This window comes from Bombus bifarius, unplaced genomic scaffold (assembly GCF_011952205.1).
Source record: "Bombus bifarius isolate JDL3187 unplaced genomic scaffold, Bbif_JDL3187 scf7180000007986, whole genome shotgun sequence".
Classification (NCBI taxonomy): domain Eukaryota; kingdom Metazoa; phylum Arthropoda; class Insecta; order Hymenoptera; family Apidae; genus Bombus; species Bombus bifarius.
The window spans coordinates 105,542-128,346 of record NW_022884368.1 but is presented as its reverse complement, the minus strand read 5'-3'; the positions used below and the strand labels follow the sequence as shown (position 1 = coordinate 128,346).

Genomic DNA, 22,805 nt, shown 5'->3' with positions numbered 1-22,805 from the left:
CAATAATTCACCTTATAGTCCGAAAAATTTGAATTAAAAATTTTTTTAATTAACTATATTTTGTAAATAATGTATATTATACAAAAAATAATTGCTTTAAAATAAAATGCATCAGTAGATTTAACTACATATTAATATGTGACAACGATTATTAATAGATATATATTATTAAAGAATCAAAAAGATTAAACCTAAACAAAATGTTTGAATTTTTTATCCACATAAAAAAGTAAATGTATAAAAAAGATATTAATTATCTTTTTCATAATTTCAAAGGAAAAAACGCAACTTAACTAAATTTTGTTAATATTAGGAGAAAAAAATGAACACTTCATATGTAAATAGAAACTTAGTTAATAATTATTTCTTCTTCATAACTATAAATTTGCTTCCTTTGAAAGTTTCAAAATATGTACAATTACGTCATCTATTGTCTTTCTTGTTAAAAGAGATTTTACCATATTATCTTCTATAACAACCATAAATAAACACTTTATGTTTTCCCTTAATCTTTCATCAAAAGGTAATCTACATTCTGATGTTAATGGTTCATGCCCACATCGTCTAATTACAGCTTGTACAATATCTTCAATAGGGGCATCAGGCCAACCAAAGAGCTGTAAAATACAATATATATAAACATGTATTAAATAATATTTGATGTAATACAATTGTTATAGTTACAAATACTATTATTGCGATTTATACCTGAAGAGTATCATCATCAATTAATATTTTCAAAAGATCAGCTATGGCTTTTAACAATTCTTCAGTGGAAAATTGAGTAGACTCTCCTTTCTTTGTTTTCTCTGCAGCAACTGTTGCAATGTTATATAATTGTATTTGTAAATTCTTTTTTTCGACTTCATCCATTACTTCTTCTAATAGATCACGGTGTTTTGCTTTAATGTGCCTCATTAAACAATCTTGACGTATGAAAACTCTATTACATTCAACACAAGATTGTGGTGGTTCTCGTCTATGAGTATTTAAATGAGCTTGTAAGGAAGATTTTGTAGAAAAAGCTTTTGTACATTTATCACATTTATATGCTGTAACAAAGAGAATATTGTTTAATTAAAGTTCACAAAAATTATAATGTCAAAATTATAACGATTCCGTTACCTTTAACTCCTGTATGAAGTATTACATGTTTAACCAGATCTTCTTTTCTTATAAATTTCTTTTCACACATTTGACATGCAAATGGGGTGGCTCCTTCATGAACAAATTTTTTGTGAACATTTAACCGAGCTTTTCTACTAAATGCTTTCCCACATACCTCACAGTAAAAACCATTTTCACCAGTGTGATGAAATATATGTGCTCTCAATTGAGCAGCCTGAATAAATGATTTAGAGCAATATTGACAAACATGAGGTTTCTCACCAGTATGAGTTCTTTGGTGACGATTTAAAGTTTCCCGAGCAGCAAACTTTTTTTGACACTAAAATAATTCGAAAATCAATTAATATATCGTATATATTTTTAGGCTGTTAAAATTAATTAATACAGTATCTACAATATAAATTAGAGTTTTAATTATACAAAGTACAACATTGTAAATTGTACATAATCTGTAATAAAAACTTACACTAATTTTCCTGTATATAGTGCTTGCTTGTAATAGAAAAATTATATGAAGAGATTAACATTACAAATCTACTGAAATTTATACAAAGTAGGGCATTTAAAACAGGTCACCTGAATAACTTGCTTGTTTTTGAAGATAGAAAAAAATGCATTAGGCCAGGCTTACTTGGTATGGAGGGACTTATAATCTGATATTACTAATTTTTCTATAGATGGAGACATCAAGGAGATACAAAGATCAACTCCGATTTTTTAAATGGAATAGTATGGTTTCTTATTTACGCGAGAGTGGCATCAGTCGACAAATACTTCTTGTATTCTTCTTATATCTTTGTATATTTTGCGAATACTTCACATTAACAAATTTCACCTGTTCCAGATTTCACTTGATCAACAATTAAGTGAAAATGATTTTCAAAAACGTTTACAATTTAGTGAATGGGGCTTACGAAAACTGCAAGGCGATGAAATGTTCTTGAGCAAAACTTTGTTTACAGATGAGACCACATTTACAAACTACGAAGCAGTTAACTATTACAACATGCACTACTGGTCAGTGGATAATCCACGATGGCTGAAAAAAGTGGACAAACAGAGATCTTGATCTATAAACGTCTGGTGCGACCTTTTTCATAGTAAAATAATTGATTCGTATTTTATTGATGGCACGCTAAATAGTCGTAAATACGAGAGAATTTCAGAAGACGTTTTGCCAGAATTGTTAAAAGACATTTCACTGTATACATGACAATTCATGTGGTTCCAATAAGGTGAATGTTCTGCTTACTCAGCATGAAATGTTATAGAATTTCCAACAGAAAATTTGGAGATTGTTGGATTGGTCAATCAGGAAATAACAAATGGCTGGCAAGACCTGACACCTCTAGATCTTTATTACTGGAGAAAATTAAAGGAAGAAGTATGCCACAAAAAACCAACAATCAAACTTGGAATGCAAGAACATATAAAGAGAACTTGCTCTATAATAGATACAAATGATATTTGTCAGGCAGTGCCATCAGTATTACAATGTTTTAGACTATGTATCCATGTTCAAGGTTGTTATTTTAAACACTTGTACTAGCATTAAGTATGTATATAACATGTTACATGTAAATCATTGAAGTATTCGAAGAGTGCTCTGAAGCAATCTATTTTCTATTGCAGTTGACCTTAGGTAACCTTGAATGACCTTCATAATACTCTACCAAATTATAAATAAGAAACCATTATAAATAAGAAACCAATTATAAATAAGATACCATTGCATTTAAAAAAACAGAGTTGATCTTCATATCACCTTGATGCCTCTTGATACCAAGTTCGACCTAATGCATTTTCTTCTATCTTCGCAAACAAGCAAGTTATTCAGGTGACCTGTTTTAAATGCCCTACTCTATATAATAAGATAATATCAATCACAAAAAAAACGTAACTTGTTAAAATTGAATTTCATTCAAAACTTACATATTGGCATTCAAATGGTTTCTCTCCTGTGTGTACACGTCTATGTTTCTTTAATGCGAGAGAAGATAGAAAAGACTTTGGGCATAAATCGCATTGAACTGGTCGTTCTCCTGTGTGTACACGTTCGTGAATTAACAATTGTTGGTTAGTAAAAAATTCCTTAGGACAATATCTACAAGGTTTCTTCTGTCTTTGAGGAGTTCCGGCGTGAGTTCGTAAATGTTCACGTAAATTATCCTTCCGCGTGAAAATTTTCTGGCAAACCTATTAACATATACAATTAGTCTCGAACTTTGTTTTGCTAATTAAATATTATATATAAAACTTACTTGACAACTATATGTATTAAGAATATTTCCATGACATCCAGATTGCATTATATGGCGATTTAAATGATACATTCGTGAAAAATAAGTATCGCAAGGCTCACATCTAAAACATTTTAAATACTATTTAATGAAATATTCGTCCTAATAATAAATGTACAGTTACCTGAAAATTTTTTTATCAGCATGAGTAGTATAACGATGTTTGTTTAGTGACTTCTTATCACGAAATGATTCTCCACAATCTTTGCAGGTACATGAATCACACTGCCAATGAATTACCACAATGTGTCTTTCTAAGGATGATTTCTTTTTAAATGATAGGTTACAGTGTTGACATTTAAATTCACCACCACTGTGCGCAGTGCTTAAATCTTCAGCACAGCAATGACATTGTGTATCAGGTACAGGTATAATTATTGGCTTATCATTATAATTTTTTTGATTATTAGAACTGTCATCTGAAATGATCATTTTCCTTATCTAAAATTTTTTCTTCGAAATATGTTTGACAAAATTTTATATAATATATACCTTCCATATTGGAATTATTAATATAGTCTGGATTATTATCTTTCTCTTCATCATCTGACTCATAATTCTCAAGACTCCTTAACTGCAAAATGTTGGAATCATCTTCTTCTCTACATATGTCTAAATGTTCCTTTAGCATCTATCGAAATAAGTAATTTTGTCAAAACATATTGCAAATTACATTTTACAATTAAGCAATTTTTAATATTTCTACTATTAATAATAATGTCAAAATAAAGTTAAAATCTTACATCTTGTGATTGAAAGATACGATGACATGTAACACATTCATAATCTGTTATAATTTGTATAATTTGACCGTCATGAGCAATAACTGAAAGGCATAGTAAAAAAAAGGCTATAATAAATAAAAAAAAAAGAATGTAACGCAAAAACAACAAATCCATTACGAAATGAACAAAAGCCATGTATAAATATATAAAATCAGAAAGTAAAAAATTATCTCTACTTTGTATACCTGTTGTGTCAGTGGATTCTCCTTGTTCAGCAGACATTATAATAGTTTCTTGTACGTTTTCTGGATCTATAAAAATCACACATCAATGTTATAGTAATTATTAAAAATTTCTGTACATCATAGACTATATATTACAATTACCAAATAAATTTTCTAGCGCTGTATCTTCTAAGAACACTGCATCCTCAACTTTCACGATTTCTATAACAGAAATGACGCGTATCATATGCTACGTACTAACTAACATACGAGATACATTATTTTCATTGGAGAACTACGGATACCTACCCATTATTTCTTCCATCACTTTTATTCTTGATAATTGGACCACAAGGCAACTGTTTGCGTAAATTAAATATTTTTCTGCAATTGTAGTTCACGATTAAGAACTGAATATATAAATTACAGTATTTCTCTAGTACCTGTATTCACATTAATTTAACAGTAGTAATATTGATTAAAAATTATTGAGAAGGAGCAGAAAAATATAATCGAAATTGTTGACCATCTTTCAATTAGTTTTACACTACAAGCTTCTTAGTCACTTCTATCTGCCCCTGAAGAAATAATCCCTTTAAGCCCAAACGCACATCAAAATGGCCTATGTCAAGGGGCACACAGTATATATTTTTAATTAACATACTTCCTATAGTTATTCGTAAATCCAAGTTAACAGTAGTTTTAACATATAATTATGTTTCTCTGAAAGTGAAATTAATTTATTATTTATTTAACGAAAATGAAAAGAGAATAATTACTGCATAATATTTAAAGATAGATAATTATCAAATACCCGATGCGGTTAACGTTATTGAAAGTAGAATAATTATTAAATTAAATGTCGATTAAATAAAATGTACGTACAAATTTTATATATATATAAAATATCTATAATATATATATATATATATATGTATATATATGTATATATATCTAGTGACTTATCTACTTATCATCTACTTGACATAATTTCTTAAATTTAGTATCGTGATGCCAGAGGTGATACTTATTCGTTGTCGATCGATGATTGGTGAATTTAAATATTTTTTTTTTCTATGGTAACAAATCGCGTACGACGAGAAATCATAGAATTGAGTCTTACTCGCGTTGACAATAATTATATTTTATATATATTTACATACAAAAATTCAACAATGTATTTGTATTGACATGTATTTTTATGTTGTAAATTATTACATTGTGATTTATTTCTTAGGCAGTATTGCATTATACATTAGGGAAAATATGTTTTGTGTTATACAAAAAATTTTAATAACACATATAATAAGTAAATATCAAACACTGAATTGTCACAATATTAATGAACTTTAGGTTTTGCAGATTTAACCTTTTTTAGTTTCTTAAGGCCATTGATACTTGACTTTAACGAATTCCAATATGCTTGATGGAACTTATTTATGTCCTTAATATGTACCTGAAATGTAAAATATATTTCATTAATGATGATAGGTTTCAGTAATGACAATTAAAATAATAAATAATACATTATAAAGTACACAATACATACAACAGTAGAAATCTTTTTGGATCTGCATGTAGCTCTTATTAAACAAAGAAATTCAGCTGGTGTTGGTAACGCAGGCTTGCCTTTTCTTGGCACTGGTTTGTTGTGTCCATTAACTGAGAGGACAGCATTTTACAAATAAAAATTTTATTTTCCAATTATCTTTATAAAATAACAATACAAATACTTACATCTTTTAATAGTAAATACTATAGAACCAGAAAATCGACATTTATCGAAAAGTCGTATTAATTCCACTAAAAACTAAAATTAATTGTTAATATAAAACCCTTTCGAACTAATATATATAATGTTTTATAGATAAAAAATTACCGTATCATTTTCTAGTAGAACCATTTTGGTAATTTCAAAATATGTTTTTAAGGTTTATCAAATGTAGTAATGTAACACGTTTATGCTGTCAGTATTCGATCATTCGGTCTGCCTAAACGACAACGACAATGATATAACAAACTTAATATAATGGAGAATTTACATGTTAACGACGAAATGCCCCTAACTTTGCACAATTAAATGTATGGTCTGTTATTAAAAATTTGTAACGCTTTATATATTTTTATGAATGCTTTCAGAATAGGAAAATCAATTCTATATATTGTAATTAATTTATTATATCGGTATTAAATACTCCCTTTAAAAAATTTATATAGTAAAAGAAATGTAATGAAATGTAACACACCTTTAATCTGTAGAAATTGAACTTTTCTTGAGTCAAGTTTTTGGTATTTATGAAAATTTGTTTTTACGTGAATGAAAATTATTAGAAATATTTCGGCAAAATGAATAATACCAGTATACATGTACAAATTTATAAAAGCGTCAAATGTATTTATGAAAAGAATAATAGTGTAGATGCAAGTAATCTGAATCACTTAATTTCTTGTTTGAATGCCACACAAATTGAAATCAATGATTTTTTAACTAGCCTCGTTAAGGAACAAGGCAGTTCTATTGATACAGGAAGTAAATGGAAAAACTCAATAAGAATAAAAAATTTTTTAGTTGAAAGCCTGTAGAAACTAATAGTCCTATTCTTGTCAGTTTTAGATCGGCTAGCGTCGGAAAGCGATTCGGATTTCGAAAACGAAGTTGAAGTTAACCCTAAAAAATCTAAACTAACGGACTAATAATTTTGTAAGATTTCTTTGATATTGTAAAATTTATATAGCATTTAAATGTTATATTTTTTGCATTAATCGTTATCCTATAATGTATTGTCACAACATTATGTGTGCTCACAAATAAAAACTTGTAATGGTTAGAAACAATAATCCGAAAATAACTAAAGAAAACGTTAATAAAGATAAAATGAATAAAATAAATAAAGAGTGATAAAAAAATATATTTTTTTATTATGTAAACTTATCACAATATATGATAGTTATAAAGTAGTTATAATTTTTTCATCTTTAATTGGAATTTCATTACAGGTACAACATGGCTACCTTACTCACAAATGAAGCAAAACTACGCTATATAATGGAATGGTTTCAAGAATGGTCTGAAATGGAAAAAAATGACTTTCTGGATATACTTATCGAAGAATGTGGACCTCCGAATCTTGTTCATAGATTGTTATCTAAGATGAAACATTTAGCAAATGTTATAGAGGACAAACCAACTCTATTTGAATGTCGTATAAAACTCTTTCGACAATGGAGTCAAAATTGGTCTCAGCAGGAAAAAGACCATTTGCTTTCATCAATCAAAGAGGCTGATGCTGCATTTGCACAAAAATATGATGAAAAGCTATTATCATTATCACATACTGAACATAAACAATCTGACAAGAAGGAAATATAAACAAACACCTTGGAGCATATAATCTTCTTTATTATTGTAGAAGAGGTTTATGAGAGAATGTCTAAGAATAGGAAAAAATGAAAAAATATTTATGATTAAAATACAGTACAATACAGTTTGATATTTATATTTGATGCACATTTTGGTATAATGCATAATGAATGTATTATATATAAATTGAAATATTTTTTATATTTTGTAATAGGTTTATAATAGTTTATACTATAGAATTTAAGATTCATACATACATTCCATAATTATTTTGAAATATCTATTTTCTAAACATACTTTTCTTTATTTACGAGCATATAATTTTTTTTATAATGATATACAAATGTAATATTTACAAATAATAAAAGAAATTTATAAAAATATATGAAAAAAATGATAAAAAGTATTATTTTTGAAGTGTATAATATTTTACTCCTATAATAAGAGATGCCAATTTGTCAAATATTATTTATTATTAGTAATGTATTTAATAATAAATTCTTTTAACTTTATTATTATATTCTCTTTTACGATTATATTATACATTTACTTAATATAATCATGATTAAGTTATTGAAAATTAAATACATATATATCTTATGTCTTAATTGCAAAATAAAAAATGAAAAAATCATTCAAAATATATATGTTTTTGTATATTATTTTAGAAACATTTATGTAGTGCTCAGAATCTCAATTTTTGTATTTAATACTTAGAAATAATCATTTAAAAGGATTTATAAAAGATTTATTTTTTAAATATTTAATAAGAAAGATACATAAAATATCTTATTTTAATAAAAAAGCGAAATAGAGAAATATTGCACGTTTACTCGCTCTTATAAATTACCCTAAAATTATAATTTTGGTTCTTGCTGAAGCCATTTTATACATATTGCTTTAATAGCATTTCGACCAAGCCTATCTGATTCCTTCAAAATTTTTCTTATATCTTGTGCTCTTGAATGTTTCACAGCTAATAGGTATGCTGCTTTTAATTGTTTGCATTCGATATATGCATTTATCTGAAAACAGAAGGATGAATAAACTTTGTTGCAAAAGATCGGAAATCCATTTGTGCATGCAATTTTTGGTCTTACTTTAAGTTCTATGTCAGTTATTAATTTAATAAGATTATAAATATCATTTTTTAAAAGTGAGTTAGTTTCATCATGTTGATGAGTTAATAACAACTTCACACAGTGAGTCAGTACATAATCTGATATAATATATGAATTTGCAATCCCAGACGTATGACAACATTTAATTAATTGTTCTATTGCGGAAATATTGTTCTTCATTCCCAAAATGTGTCCAGTTAGAGAATACACTTTTTGCTGTGGTAAATTGTAATCTAAAATAATAACATCACTTAGATAAAAAGGTAAAGTTGCAAAGTATTTAGGCTATATATAAATCAAAAAGAGACCTTGGATTATTCTAAATGCTATGCCAAATCCTTCTTCAATATTTCGTCCACAAAGAATGGCTAAAACAGCCAAGTCAATCTTTTGTTGTTGATCACCAAATAATGTTGGTATTTCCAGATTAGAAGAATTATTAGAGTCCTTTTTTGGGAACATGCTTAAAAAGTGAATAGGAGCTCTTCCCTCTTTTTCACAATTTGCTAGAAACTTTGTAATTTCCATTTGTCTGGAAATTGAATTTATATGTTTATCTATCTCTGATGGTTCCATCTCCATTGTCAGAATTCCTTGATTGCTATACATGGAGCTCGTACTTCGTTTTCTTTTACGACTTAAAATTTCAATTTGCAACTCAGATTCCAAATGTTTTTGGGCGTCGAATAAGAAATTAATTTTAGCATTTAAATCTGAATAGTCGCTTACATCGTTAAGATAAAAGCGGATACAAGTCATTGCAGCACGTATAAAATCTTTCATAAAAAGTTGCAAATGATATAAAATATTCAAGTATTGTCTTTTTTCTAAACTATGACAAATATATATTAAATATTTCTTCCAAATTAATAAATTTGAATCCTTGTTCATCATTGCTTCATGAAGTTTGTCAATACTTCCATTTCTTAAACAATATAAGTAAATTGCATTGAAAAATAAATCGGGTTCCAAATTGTTTTCTAAAGTAAAAATAAGACATTTATCATATTTCTCGTGTTTTAAAAAGAACTCTAAAATTGAGTTATAACTTCCATAAGTTAATAAATAATAAATGCTTTCATGATAACAAATATTTTGTACCGTTACAGATGTGTTTTTAATATCAAGCTGTCTTTGATTAGCGATTTTAAAGCTTCCAAAATTATTTAACATTTCTTGCGAGGTATTGAACTTGTATTGATGAGGATGCTGTACATATTGCTTGTATATGCTTAAATTATCCAATATTTGTAGGATTTCTATAAGTAATGGCGGATCTTTTAATGGACGATTTTTTGAAAATTCTATCTTCTTTGTGCTTAATTCATCCACTTTAATTTCTTTGTTTTTATTAGTTTCATTTATTAGCTTCTGAGTTCCATTTTTGCCCAAAATTTCTGATTCTTCTGGATATGACAGAATTACCCAATCATCAAAATTCTCAGGCTGTACTTTATCAAGACAGTGGAAAAATTTGTCTCGTGCTTGATTAAAATATCCCATTTTTAAACATGCTTTACCCCAAGTTGCCCAAACTCCTTGTGTATCTAAACATTCTAAACCTGCTTTAGTGCTTACATCTAAAGCAAGAGTCCATTGTTCTTTTTTAATTAAAAGATCTCTCAACTTTCTTAGGGTGTGATCATGTAGACTATCAGATGGTATTAAATGTAAACAATCAAATTGAATAAGACTTGCAATAAGATCCACTTGCGATAGAAAACGATCACAATGAGCTAGTCCCGTATTAAGACCAAGCTTGGCACATTTAACTTTTGCAGCTACTAACAAGGAACGTATCATTTTAATAATAACTGTGTGATCAACTTCAGGATTTACTCTACCACCATTAACAGGTCGTAGAAGACGTTTCATTTCGTCACAACAATCTAATAGAAAACTATAAATATCCATTTTGTTACATATCCTTACATGAAAGCCTTATGAAATAAATGAAATAATATTTAAAAGTTACTATTACCTAGCATATGTTTGATGTTCGGAATGCAAATTCAGAATAGCTAAACATAAAGAAATGTTTGGGGCATATTCAAATGAAAATTCTTCCCTGATAGTATCATTGTGTTTCTGGTCTCTTGTTAATCGCCAATAATCAAATATTTCACTACTTGGAGTGGACTCTGTTCCTTGAAAAGTGTGCATTTGTAATGCGGTCTGTCGTTTACAGTCGGTGCATACGCGAACAAGTACAGAGGGTGGATAACCAGATACTTGCATGCGATGTTGGGAACATGTTGCACAAATAACCCGGCCACATCTACGACAATGATGTCGTCTATTAAACATTGAAAATATAACACTTTTGCAGCAACTACATTTCCCAGCCTATTAAACAAAAAACATTTAGAACAATCTCAAATGTTACAAACTAATAAGATAGTAATGTTAAAAAAGAAATGCATGTGATTTTAAATACCTTATCATTAGGTATCCATTCTTCTTTGGTAGGAACAACTATAGGCATAACAAACTCAATGTTTTCTATTTCTGAAGCAGAATGTTGTACATTTTTTGGTTTGTTTTCAATAGAATCACATTGTAGAGATACACGGCAATCTAATGACTTTTGAGCATAGAATCTTATAATTTTGTCAAAGCTACTTCTTGGGATATCCGTTTGATTTAATTTGTTTTGAATTCTACTTAATATCCTTTGAATACTTTCAAATTTACAATTCATCAGCAATTGTTCTAACATTAATAACGGTTCCTTGATAAGATGAATATATAATGGTCTCTCTTGAACATTTAACATACTTAAAATGTCAATTCCTAGTAGAGTTCGTCTATATTTTATAGTTTCTGTTGCTTTACAATACTGTAATAAATAATTGCAAATAAATCTTAATGAGTCAATAGACTCTAACTTTTTTAAGACAATCTTGCAAAGTTTAATTGACTGATCCAAAGGTAATGCCTGAAAAAACTAGAAAGAACAATATACTTTATTAAAAGCTGAAAATTATTATTTATAATATTAATTTTAGAGTATCTGTTAATATACCTTTAAAGTTTGTTTAAAATTTTGAGATTCATTTTTTAAAAAACCAATTAAAAAATCTTGCGTTATAGAAGGATGTATTTCTAAAGAAAATGCTTGACATTCCATCCATTCCAAACACAATTCAAATTTATCTGCATTGATTAGTGATTTGATAATTTGTAATGGGTCAACTTTTTCTGTACAATAAACAATATTATACGAAATTTCGTTGGATTTAATTATACAATATGGAAGCATTTTATGAAAAATTAGCACTCTGTGCAAGATTTCATTCAATTGTAACTTACAATGTATAGGTAATTTGTAGTTATCTACATGATATACTGTATGAAGTAATGCATTCTCACAAATATTTATATGCCATTTGTTAACATTATACAATACTGTCTGGCTTAATATATATATATCTTTAATTTGATATAAATATTGCAATATCACCGTGTTGAATGTATCTTTTTTTTTCGAAATTATGTGACTGAGAATTTTATCTCGGAAACATTGCAATTCGCTGCTTAAAGCAATATGAGTTGGCAAAGCATTTATAAGTCTCAAACAAGCATCCAATTCATCTTCCTTTAACATAAGTTCAAAATGAGACCACAATTTTTGTATTGATATCGTCTCGGATATGGCTGCAAGAGTTTGATTATTTTCAAATAATAGTTTCAATTCCTTCGTCCAATATGACGTTAAAAGATTTTCAAGACATGCGGTGCGTTTCAAGTTATCACAACTGTTTCTTAAAATAGTAGGATTTTCATTATTTATCCTTTGTAAAAGATACGAAACGATCCAATATTGGCCTTCTAAGTATTGTAATAAACTTGGTCTTATATTATGATTTTTCCAGGTAGTATTATACTGATTAATTTGTTTATGATTATATGAATTGGAATAATTTGAATATTTCAATATTACATTGTATGAATAGGAAAGTGGCATATACTGTATAACTATATCTTCATTAAAAGATTTAAAATAATCATTTATTGAAAATAATTTGTTACTGTTATTACTTATCTGTAAATCATTTTTAAAATTCTGAGAAATGAAGGTTTGATATTGTTCTACAATTTTTGGAAGTAACATTATCTTTTGTTTTTCTATACTTTGAGTAGACTTCTCACATGAGTAATAATTTAGATATTCATGAAAAGCGTTAGTTAAATCTTCATCCAATGAGTCTGAGTTATAGACCTAAAAATATAAATATCAATAAAAAACTGTATAAACATATAAGTATTTTTAATAAGTCATACAGAAAAAATAGCTTACTTGTATACGAGGTGACCCTAAAAATTCATTAGCCATTACAAAAATTACTCTTGGATCATGGGTAATGTCCAAATCTTGCCAAGCTGGTTCATTAAGTTCTTCAACTTGTATAAAAAATGTATTTTCTAACATTATGTTATTTAATAATTTTGATCTAAGTGCAGCAATTGTTACTAAACCCAAATCACCAATTAAATAACCAACTGACATTGATGAAATTGCATGCTGTAAGTTGTTAAAAGGAGGACGATTTCCCCAAATAGTTAAAACAGTATGTAGAAACATCAGATTCCATGTATTCAAAAGAAATGCTAATGTTTCATTACCCACAGATAATTCACTCAAATCTAAACTTGCAAGACGAGATGTTTTCTTTAATACAGTTTGAATTTCAGAATAGTTTAAAATAGTTTTACAAACATCAGGATCCAAACGGAATTGATTCACGTTTAAATTATGCAAAATTTGCAACATTTCTGTTAATATCTCTGAAACGCATTGATTTGGTCTTTGAAGCTTGTAATTTAAATCCTATAAATTAAGATATTATTATTATTTGGTTATTTAATTTTGTTATACAATTCTCTAAAAATTTTTTATACACACCGACTTAGATGAAGCTTTGTTCAAAACAATACATCCATTTTCCTTACTAATAATAGTATAACTTGTATCTTCTCGATAAGAAAGTTTAGGGCAAGTATTTGTAAGGATACTATACGACAAATTAACTTGTAAATCATGAGCAATTGCTTCAAGTTTTTGTGGCTCAATTTTAAGTTCAAATATTTGGTAACCAAAATAATAATGTAAAGGAATTTTTAATAAATCAGAAACTGTAGATACTGTATGTTCAGTTGGAATAATTGAATGTAAAAGTTGTAAGTGAGAGCACATATTTTGCATATATTTCCGAGATCCGCAAGCAACTGTTACTATTTTGCTAAGTATTTTTAAACCAGGCAAATAATTACTATCTTTTAATATTTGATTAATTGTATCTTTATCAGTCTGTGATTCTTTAAATTCATGATGATTAATCATAATATCAGTCCAAAAGTTTTCCTTTTCTTTACATTCCTTTATGCATAATGCAATTCTTGCATCACAGAGTATATCTTCTACAGAAACCACATCTTTCTTTTCATATAACAATTGACAAAATTTATGAAAGAAGTATACATATTCAGTATTATCAAATGTTTTACACAATTTTAAGTATTTCACTGCAATTTCACAAAGATTCTGTGAAATTGGGTAAGTTTGACTCATTGTTAAAGCCAAATCTAACGCACATATTGCTAATATTTCATTATTGGTGAGAATTTCCATAGATAATAATCGCAAATTCATTTCTTGAGATATCAAAAACGTTTCAAATTGACTAGTTTGTCTAGAGGATTTTATACCCTCTTGTGTAACTAGCCTTATATTCTACAAAAATATTATTGTAAGATTAATTACTATTAATTATTATTCTTATAGATTATATTAATTAATTGTTACTGTGTACCTCTAGTGTAGAAAATTGTGAGTTCTCTGGAGATTGACCATTATTTTTCAATGTATTTGCTTGTTTACATACATTTTCCCTAAGTGTACGTAATGCTTTGGAAAACTGCACTTCCCCAGTTAGCTGGGTATTCTTCATATTGCATGTCTTAAAAATCAGAACACATTAATATAGATATTAATTAAATATGTTATTTCAAAACGTATTTTCTACATGGTTGTTACTGAATGTTTCTGTTTTATCATTACCATTGCATAAAGTTGAGTATTAATATTTTATTAATTGCTATTATTACAATCTTTTTTACTAATCTTTCTCTATGCAGATCAATTTACGAGATAAAAAAGTATTCGAGATTGCCTCTGATAATAAAGATTATGATGAACAAAGTGAAAATGAAATGATACAGCCTAAAGAATTAAGAAATTTAAACTTTTATATAGAAGATGAAAATAGATACAGACCACTACATTCATATGTAGACAGTTACAATAAACATGAAACCATAAATAAAATACAGCATACAAATATGTATTTCCATTTAAAATCAAAAATATGGGAGAACTCTAATATAGGGGAAGATGATGCACCATTTATTGCTGGTTTTAAGGAAAATCTTGATAAAGTGATTACTACCAGTTTATCATTAGATAATGATAAGAATGTAGCTTTATTAATATTTACTTTCAGATTATAAAAGACAGGAATTCAAAATTTGCAAAATAATTCTTCTTTTTCAAAGATAACTAATGTTGCTGCTAATATCAATAAGAATAAAAGATCAATTTCTGCAAACATATTTGAAGATCCTAGATATGCTGATAGTACAGAACCAGGAGAAGAAGCCTATGACTATGATCAGTTCAAAAAAGAATATGAAGGACAAATTGAGAAATATATAAATTCTAACAAAACTTTGAACTTTACTGATGAGGGAAAACTAGAAGAACATCCTAAAGAGATATTGCAAAAATTAGTTGATTTTAAAAATTGTACAAACCTAACTGGAATATTTCATATTAAACCACTAAATTGTTTAATGTACAATTATGAACAACAAAAAGATAAATGTGTTGTTAAAAGAACATTACGCAAAATAGGTCTAACTATTAAAGTTTGGTTTTTGATTTATGTATGTGTTGCAGTTCCTTGTTGGTGCCATAGAGGTAAATTACATTATTAAAGATTTCATAAAATAAGAATAGCTTTAAATACATGCCAGTGCATTGTTCTATAGGATGGTGCTGCTGGTGTTTCCATTTTAAATTTTGTTTTCCAAAAAAAAGAATATTATTTGCAAAGCAATATTATGCAAGTAATCCTCCTGGTATATTCAGACAAATTGAAAGAAAAGAAGAAGAAGAAAAAGGACCAACTAAATACAAGCCTACTGAGTTTGAAGAAGACACGTATAAAAAATTAGAAACTGCAATAAAAAACATATAAATAAATTATATTAATAAAGTTACCTCTATAATATCTTGTGCTTTTGCATAATCATTTTTCCATAAACATCTAATAATTAAGCTTTCTTTTGTTGCTAGCATAAAGTTCACAAATAATGGTTTATGGATGATGTCTTTAGTTGTTATATCATCTGTTGTTAATACTAAACTATTAGAACGTTTTCGCCATTTAGTATTATGTACTAGTTCTGATTCAGAACTATTACTAGATCTTGTCTCTGTTTCATCTGAAATATTACCTTCTTGATAAAAAAATATCTTTTCTTTGGAACAATCGGAAGGTAACTTTCCACCTAATAGAGATTTAGGTTTAAATTTAGATAAGTAACTTCTATTTTCATATTTCATATTAATATTTTTAGTAAATTCCGAAGTTGTATAAAGTTCAAATCTCCATTTAGCATTTGTTATTGCTGCATTGATAGAAGCAATATTGTTTTGAATTTGTTCTTTTTCTTCTATAGATTCTTCTGTGCATGCAGTTTCTGTTATCGAGATAATATTCTCTAAGTGGAATAATATATCTCTCACAGCATATTTGTTACAAATAAAACCTCCTAGATGTTGTTTCATCCACTTACTTTCGAATTTTAATTGCTCATGGGATTTATTTATATAGCTTTTGTCATAATTTTTTTGTGTATGACCAAAGTCTTCATATCGCAAAAAAAGTAAACAAAATATATTTTCTATTACTTGTATTCGTAGATTAAGCGGAAATAAGATTTTTATATAATGATCCATATCAAAAAAGTACTTTGATATAATAGATTGCTTTGCTTCATAACTATTACACAATAAGACACCTTTCAAAGCACTTAAAATACTACAATATGCTATGAAAACATTTTCAGATTCGCAAACATCTTTTAATAAATTTTTTACTTTTTCATAGTTTTGTTCATATATATCTGTTGTCATTTTTAATACTAAAAGACTATCAAAATGTTGTAAAAGATTGAATATCTGCTGTATAGAAAGCTTTTGCTGAAAGTCAGTTGTCTCTGTTATCTCATCATGATATATGTTATTTGTTTTAACATCTTCTCTTCTGCAGTTTAGGATATATTTCAAAATTTTTACATTTTTCCACAGTACATTTTGTAATTCATTCAATGTGGGATCACATAATACATCAAAATTACATTTAGGTATTAAAAATTCAATTGAATTACATATGAAATCATAATCTTTCTTAGCATTATTTAAAAATATTTCTTCTTGCGAATACTCATGCAAAACTTTAAATAACAAAACTGGCCAAAATGCTTTTAATAATGTACAGGATAGTATTAATGAAACATCATTATATCGTCCATTTATCATTAAAATATAACACATGTCCTAAAAAAATATTAATATTACATACAAATATTTTATAATCTCTTATATAGTAATTTATATCCTGTTACTTACCAAAATGTCTATGATCCAATGTAATTTATTATTACTTATTCTTTCTATAAGATTATTCTTATTTAGAATAGGGACAGAAGCAGAAGGAAAATGAAATAATATTTTCTGAATTTTCAATACATGATTCAAATTGTTATTAGGTTTGGAATGTATATAAAATTCACTAAGAAAAGTACACCATTTTTTTAAAAAGTGATGATCTGTTCTTGAATACAATGCAAATTCAATATCTTGAATATTTTTAGTTTTCAACATCATAGGAAAAAGCCATTTTGACAATGTAGGATCATTAAATTCAACAATATTCATTTTTGAAATAATACATAATATACATCCAAAATAATTGTCATTGTCTGATTTCTGTTTAGATAATTCAAATTCCATCAATTCTTTTATCAGCAAAAAATAAAAATTTTGTAGATTATAAATAATATTAACTGATGACTTAGGATAAATTAACAATAATTCGTTAAGAATCCAACATGTAATAAATGGATTATCACAAACATTTTTTTTCAAAAGTATAAAATATCCATTCTGTATTTTCTCAAAATCTTCTGAACTTCTTTGTTCTAAACTATTTTTATAGAATGCTAGTAATTCCTGTAAAATGTATAATATAAAATAAATTATGAATATAATTGAAATAAAATATATAAATGAATTTGTATAAATTAATTCAATTTTAAAATACCTGTTGTAAATATATTGTCAAATTTTTGTACAATTGCAAAGCATATATCATTTGAACGTAACTTTGTGGTTTTTCTACATATTTAGTATCTAAAGCTATATTGTTGAGAAATTTATGCAATAATATATAACTTATCCATTGATATTGATTTTCATTCTGAGAATGACTGTAAAAGTATATAATACAAAAGTTATTATTTATTTTAAATGGTTTAAAAAAATATTTTAGTAGTAGTAGTAGTAAAATATTTAGTTTTACGTATATACATATATTGTATATGATAAATAAAACATTTTTAATATATAAAATTTCATTATATATACTTACATTAAATTTGTAATCAGAGTTTTTGACTCGACAAAATCTTCAATATCATTGTTACATTGTGAAAAAAAGGATTTGTTATTATTTCTCCGGTAAATAATAAGAGACGTATACCATAATTTTGATAAAATGTATTTATTTATCTCCATTGTCCTTGTTTCTCTTGACATGTTTTTAAAATTTACTTACTATAAAAAATAACCACAGTGCACAAAGTATTTCAGTTATACGTCACATATTGACAATACCATTAAACTTTACTTTAGAGGTTCAAAAATTACTGACTTTTCTTTCGCAAGCTTATAATTTTTGATGTACAGAATCCCAAAAAACAAGTTTTACAGCGGGGACTCCAATAATCCAAAGGTTATGATTAAGTTGTCAAACTGAGCATTTTTAAGGCATTTTACATGTTACTTTGACGCCATATTGCTCCTATTCATCATCTGATTGGTCCGCACCAATCATATAAATAAACATTATATGACATTATATTATATAATTTATATTAAATAAACATTATATGACTGTGATCCGTACAGATGAGCATTGGACTGAATTTCACCGAAAGTTAGTTTGTACGAGGCTGAATCATGATCATGTAAACAAGCATCAACACTTGCTAGCGAAAACCGTTCAAAAATTGAATCGTGAAAAATCAACATATAAGACAAGGAGGTTCTCATTTTACGCATGCATGACATGCTAGAATGCTTAGACAAATAACATACAATTACAGATACTGTCCGTCTCGCAAGAATGCGAACCTTTGAAGAATGTTGACCTTTCATGTTGATTTTTCATAACTAGACACAACTTGATTTTTAAACGATTTTCCTTAATGAATGTTGAGATTTTTTCATATGATCGTGGACTAGACACAACTCAATCTCCGAGAAAATTTTCCTGGCAAGTGTCGCGACATGTTTATATGATCGTGCTTCAGATTATATGATTTATGCTACACTTGTATGTTTCTACGGTACTTTAAATTAATGGTTAATATTTTTAGGTGATTTTCTTGTAATAAATAAAAAGAGTATATACAATGAATAAGATTAGTAGAACATTAGTGAAAGATTCAATGATAATACATAAATGGACTACTTTATCAAATTTTAGTACAATATCAAGCTACGGTAATGAAGTTTCTAGCCCTCTTTTTACAATCTTTATATATCATGTATACATATTATATTTTTTATAGATGTTTCAATTGTTAAAAATTTAATAACAAATAATGAGATTTTGGACAATGAAAACACTATGAAATATATTGAAGAAAATATTAAAAACATGGATGCAAAAACTGCTGTTAAAACTATAAATATTTTATATCAAAAGTTCAATAGAAATATAAAATTAGATCAGACGGACTTCACAAATTCCAAAGGATTTGGAAATATTTGTAAAGTGATACTCAAAGATGTTAGATCTTTAAGCAGATATGATACTATAAACATTTTACGGTGTTTACTATTTTTTAATGTTCCAGCTAACAGTGTATTAATTCAAACATTGCTTCAAATGATACGTGTTTTCTTGAATGATTTCACAGTTGGACAGATAATGATTCTATATAGTATGTTATACGATATGGAAAAATCATTTCTGTCTGAATCTTTACTTCGTGCATTACCTTATGCTTTTAAACAGCAAGCTCAAATTGAACTTAATTCAGATAGTACCAATTTGTTTCAAGCCCTTAACTTCTGTTCTATGATAAATAATTTAACTGTAAAAAGGCATATTCTCCGAGTTTTACAGAAAAATAAAAACAGAATAAATTTAGACAATGTAATGCCAGTTTTTAATGCAATATATAGTTTACCAAAGTTGTGTCTACCTTCTACACGACTTCTGCCTTATGTACAACATATAATATTGATTAATTGTAATAGATTAAATTTCAATGAAATCGAGCATTTACTTCATTGCATTTCTAAAAAAGTTCTAAATTCGTAAGTGTTATATAATTAAAATTACTTATATCATACAAATATTTATATTATTTGTAATTTTTTTTTTCTAGAGAAAAGAAGTTCTATAACGAAGCATTAATAGATAAATTATGTTCTACTGTGTTAATTAGCAATACTACTTTCCAACAAAAATTAATCATCTTACAGCATTTAAATGACATACGCTTTTGTAATATTCCTTTGTTAAATTGTTTAGTGGAAAAATGTCTTAAAAATCCAAATATTTTAGAAAGATATTCTATCGATATACATACATTTATCAAAGGCTATATTATTGCTGATTATATACCACATAATTGGGAAACTATAGGCAGAAAATTGCAGAATCTTATTATCACTATAGATTGTTCAGTATCTAACACAGTGTCTACTGCTTTCCATTTACTTTCACTAAATTTTTATTGTCCGGAATTAATAGAAAAGTCTTTCATATTATATAATTCTTTCTGTGAAAAAAATTCATTTCTTTCTGTAAAAGATATTACATTATCTGTGTTAAAATTATATTGGTGTGTAAAACAGCTTTATCCTGAATATAATGGGTTTGTGCCAGATGAAAGCAAATTAAATGAGATTAAAATTGAACGTGACAGTAGTGAAATACCTTATTTAATAGATAGTCTAAAAGAAGCTGTTGGAGGTACTGAATACATAAAAAGTGGTTTAAGAACAAAATTCGGCGAATTTGTTGGTAAACATATTTGTGAATAATCATAACCAAACATTAACAGCAACGATTTGCAGCTTCAAATCTTTGATTTTTATTATTTTAGATTACGTCGTTGTCATACAACCGGATGGCTCTTTTATAAATACTAATAATTATGATAATATTACATTTGTTGAAGAACTAGCATCGCTAACAGAATGTAGCAAGTAAGAAATAATTTTGAAGTAGTTTAATAATTATTCCATTAATCCAAAAATAATGTTTATTTTGATTTACAGAATTCTCTTTTTCGCTTTCCCAATAGAGGCATATTCTATTAATAAAGGAAATTTATTATCTACAGTGAAGATACAATTAAAAATAATAGAAACATTACCAGGTTTCCACTCCTTTGTTATAAATCCATACCTCTGGGAGAAGTTCTCTGATAAAGAAAAAGTGTTACATCTTCAGAAAGCCATACAATTGAAACAGTACAATTCAAAATGATAGTAGTTCATAAATTGTTTATAAAAATAAATATAATTTAATAAATATAAAAAATTGTAAAAATAAGAAACAAAATCATTTTTCATACTCCATGTATTATGGTATTTTTGTTATAAGATTAAGATAAATATATTTGTTTTAATAATATATTTAACATATTTTAATACACAGGGTGAGGCACTTAAAACAGGCTGCTTGAATATCTCGGCCGTTATTGATGATAGAAAAAAGTATGTCTGACCAAACTTGCATGGTAGATCTTTGATAAGTAGTTTTTTTGAATGGAATAATGTCTTTTTTACGTGCCATCCAGTAGAGTGTTTTAAGATGCATACAATGACCAGACAAAATCACAGTCATCTAAAATCAATTGCATGAGACAATAATTTACTTTATGAGAACGGTTGAATAATTTACTTTATGTAATGGTAATTTATTAATATACCTGTACACTGTTACTTTAGATACTTAAAGTGGTGACCTTGACTATTGATGCGTCTAAAGCGTTGCGAGAAATCAATCACGGCCGGATTAATCGTGAATTTTTATTTATGGGGAAACTTAAAGCAGCAAATGTACAGCAGTAAAAGCAGCAAATATCAATAACCAGAAAAAAAATGTATTAACATGAGCATCGATGGTCAAGATCACTATTTTTAACATTTAAACTAGCAGTGTACTGGTACAGTAAAAAATCACCATTACATGAAATAAATTATTTTCTCTTGTAATTGATCTTTAATGACCTCAAATTATAGTGCGCGTCTTAAAACACTCTGTTAGATGGCACATAAAAAAGCATATAGTTCCACTAAAAAAAACGAATTTGACCTTCATATGACCTTTATGGGTCTACCTATCAAAGAACTATTTACATCAAATTATGTGTCTCTCAACACCATACAAGTTTGATGTGACATATTTTTTTCTATCATCAATAAAAGTGGAAATATTCAAATGACCTATTCAAAGATGTTAATATTATTAAAACTAGGACTTTCCAAAAGTTTAAAGAAATATTTACAATGAACTCTTCATTTATGTAACAATTTATTTATATGAAAATATTTATAACATCAACAATTAAAATGT

The 22,805-nt window shown here is 27.2% G+C and overlaps 6 protein-coding genes across 8 annotated transcripts; 3 read left to right on the top strand and 3 right to left on the bottom strand.

The window, feature by feature from the left end:
* Nucleotides 1-336: 336 nt before the first annotated feature.
* LOC117204971 (zinc finger protein 25-like) lies at nt 337-5,105 on the bottom strand. 2 transcript variants are annotated; one of them, XM_033442917.1, is made up of 11 exons: nt 4,687-5,105; nt 4,540-4,599; nt 4,399-4,464; nt 4,172-4,254; nt 3,921-4,059; nt 3,553-3,847; nt 3,390-3,492; nt 3,061-3,324; nt 1,126-1,447; nt 709-1,052; nt 337-617 (listed from the first exon to the last, which is right to left on the bottom strand). In XM_033442917.1, exons 1-11 carry the CDS (start codon nt 4,700-4,702, stop codon nt 378-380), a joined length of 1,932 nt encoding a protein of 643 aa, XP_033298808.1. In that variant the 5' UTR covers nt 4,703-5,105; the 3' UTR covers nt 337-377. The 2 variants fall into 2 exon arrangements, with proteins under 2 accessions (XP_033298808.1, XP_033298809.1); XM_033442918.1 differs by lacking the exons at nt 4,172-4,254; nt 4,687-5,105.
* A 395-nt stretch (nt 5,106-5,500) lies between these two features.
* On the bottom strand, nt 5,501-6,414 carry LOC117205048 (signal recognition particle 14 kDa protein). Its single transcript, XM_033443099.1, has 4 exons — nt 6,257-6,414; nt 6,115-6,187; nt 5,927-6,039; nt 5,501-5,833 (listed from the first exon to the last, which is right to left on the bottom strand). Exons 1-4 carry the CDS (start codon nt 6,278-6,280, stop codon nt 5,717-5,719), a joined length of 327 nt encoding a protein of 108 aa, XP_033298990.1. The 5' UTR covers nt 6,281-6,414; the 3' UTR covers nt 5,501-5,716.
* LOC117205047 (uncharacterized protein C14orf119) lies at nt 6,323-8,049 on the top strand. 2 transcript variants are annotated; one of them, XM_033443098.1, is made up of 3 exons: nt 6,323-6,459; nt 6,986-7,078; nt 7,375-8,049. In XM_033443098.1, the coding sequence occupies exon 3, from the start codon at nt 7,382-7,384 to the stop codon at nt 7,745-7,747; it is 366 nt and encodes a 121-aa protein (XP_033298989.1). In that variant the 5' UTR covers nt 6,323-6,459; nt 6,986-7,078; nt 7,375-7,381; the 3' UTR covers nt 7,748-8,049. The 2 variants fall into 2 exon arrangements, with proteins under 2 accessions (XP_033298989.1, XP_033298987.1); XM_033443096.1 differs by lacking the exon at nt 6,323-6,459 and adding an exon at nt 6,888-6,907.
* Nucleotides 8,050-8,551: 502 nt separating this feature from the next.
* LOC117205085 lies at nt 8,552-18,742 on the bottom strand. The gene is made up of 13 exons (XM_033443164.1): nt 18,576-18,742; nt 18,249-18,414; nt 17,555-18,157; nt 16,142-17,482; nt 14,673-14,819; nt 13,766-14,593; nt 13,160-13,690; nt 11,885-13,081; nt 11,297-11,806; nt 10,841-11,205; nt 9,168-10,759; nt 8,839-9,092; nt 8,552-8,763 (listed from the first exon to the last, which is right to left on the bottom strand). Exons 1-13 carry the CDS (start codon nt 18,740-18,742, stop codon nt 8,596-8,598), a joined length of 7,869 nt encoding a protein of 2,622 aa, XP_033299055.1. The 3' UTR covers nt 8,552-8,595.
* LOC117205101 lies at nt 14,802-15,836 on the top strand. The gene is made up of 2 exons (XM_033443187.1): nt 14,802-15,297; nt 15,363-15,836. The coding sequence occupies exons 1-2, from the start codon at nt 14,992-14,994 to the stop codon at nt 15,396-15,398; spliced, it is 342 nt and encodes a 113-aa protein (XP_033299078.1). The 5' UTR covers nt 14,802-14,991; the 3' UTR covers nt 15,399-15,836.
* A 379-nt stretch (nt 18,743-19,121) lies between the features above and the next one.
* Nucleotides 19,122-21,800, top strand: LOC117205093. Its single transcript, XM_033443175.1, has 6 exons — nt 19,122-19,481; nt 19,585-19,711; nt 19,780-20,533; nt 20,605-21,245; nt 21,328-21,430; nt 21,503-21,800. Exons 2-6 carry the CDS (start codon nt 19,621-19,623, stop codon nt 21,711-21,713), a joined length of 1,800 nt encoding a protein of 599 aa, XP_033299066.1. The 5' UTR covers nt 19,122-19,481; nt 19,585-19,620; the 3' UTR covers nt 21,714-21,800.
* Nucleotides 21,801-22,805: the final 1,005 nt, after the last annotated feature.

Excerpts from the sequence above, each read along its gene's own strand:
- LOC117204971 (XM_033442917.1), bottom strand. Across the intron at positions 1,053-1,125 it reads ACTTCATACAGGAGTTAAAG|CATATAAATGTGATAAATGT; the intron begins GTAACGGAATCG and ends TCTTTGTTACAG. Across the intron at positions 618-708 it reads TTGATGATGATACTCTTCAG|CTCTTTGGTTGGCCTGATGC; the intron begins GTATAAATCGCA and ends TGTATTTTACAG.
- LOC117205048 (XM_033443099.1), bottom strand. The coding sequence starts at position 6,280 with ATGGTTCTACTAGAAAATGATACG. Across the intron at positions 6,040-6,114 it reads AGTATTTACTATTAAAAGAT|TTAATGGACACAACAAACCA; the intron begins GTAAGTATTTGT and ends CTGTCCTCTCAG. Across the intron at positions 5,834-5,926 it reads CCAAAAAGATTTCTACTGTT|GTACATATTAAGGACATAAA; the intron begins GTATGTATTGTG and ends TTTACATTTCAG.
- LOC117205047 (XM_033443098.1), top strand. The coding sequence starts at position 7,382 with ATGGCTACCTTACTCACAAATGAAGCAAAACTACGCTATATAATGGAA.
- LOC117205101 (XM_033443187.1), top strand. The coding sequence starts at position 14,992 with ATGCAGATCAATTTACGAGATAAAAAAGTATTCGAGATTGCCTCTGAT. Across the intron at positions 15,298-15,362 it reads TTAAGGAAAATCTTGATAAA|ATTATAAAAGACAGGAATTC; the intron begins GTGATTACTACC and ends ATTTACTTTCAG.
- LOC117205085 (XM_033443164.1), bottom strand. The coding sequence starts at position 18,742 with ATGTCAAGAGAAACAAGGACAATGGAGATAAATAAATACATTTTATCA. Across the intron at positions 18,158-18,248 it reads TGACAATATATTTACAACAG|GAATTACTAGCATTCTATAA; the intron begins GTATTTTAAAAT and ends TACATTTTACAG. Across the intron at positions 14,594-14,672 it reads CACAATTTTCTACACTAGAG|AATATAAGGCTAGTTACACA; the intron begins GTACACAGTAAC and ends ATATTTTTGTAG.
- LOC117205093 (XM_033443175.1), top strand. The coding sequence starts at position 19,621 with ATGAATAAGATTAGTAGAACATTAGTGAAAGATTCAATGATAATACAT. Across the intron at positions 20,534-20,604 it reads TCTAAAAAAGTTCTAAATTC|AGAAAAGAAGTTCTATAACG; the intron begins GTAAGTGTTATA and ends TTTTTTTTCTAG. Across the intron at positions 21,246-21,327 it reads AAAATTCGGCGAATTTGTTG|ATTACGTCGTTGTCATACAA; the intron begins GTAAACATATTT and ends TTATTATTTTAG.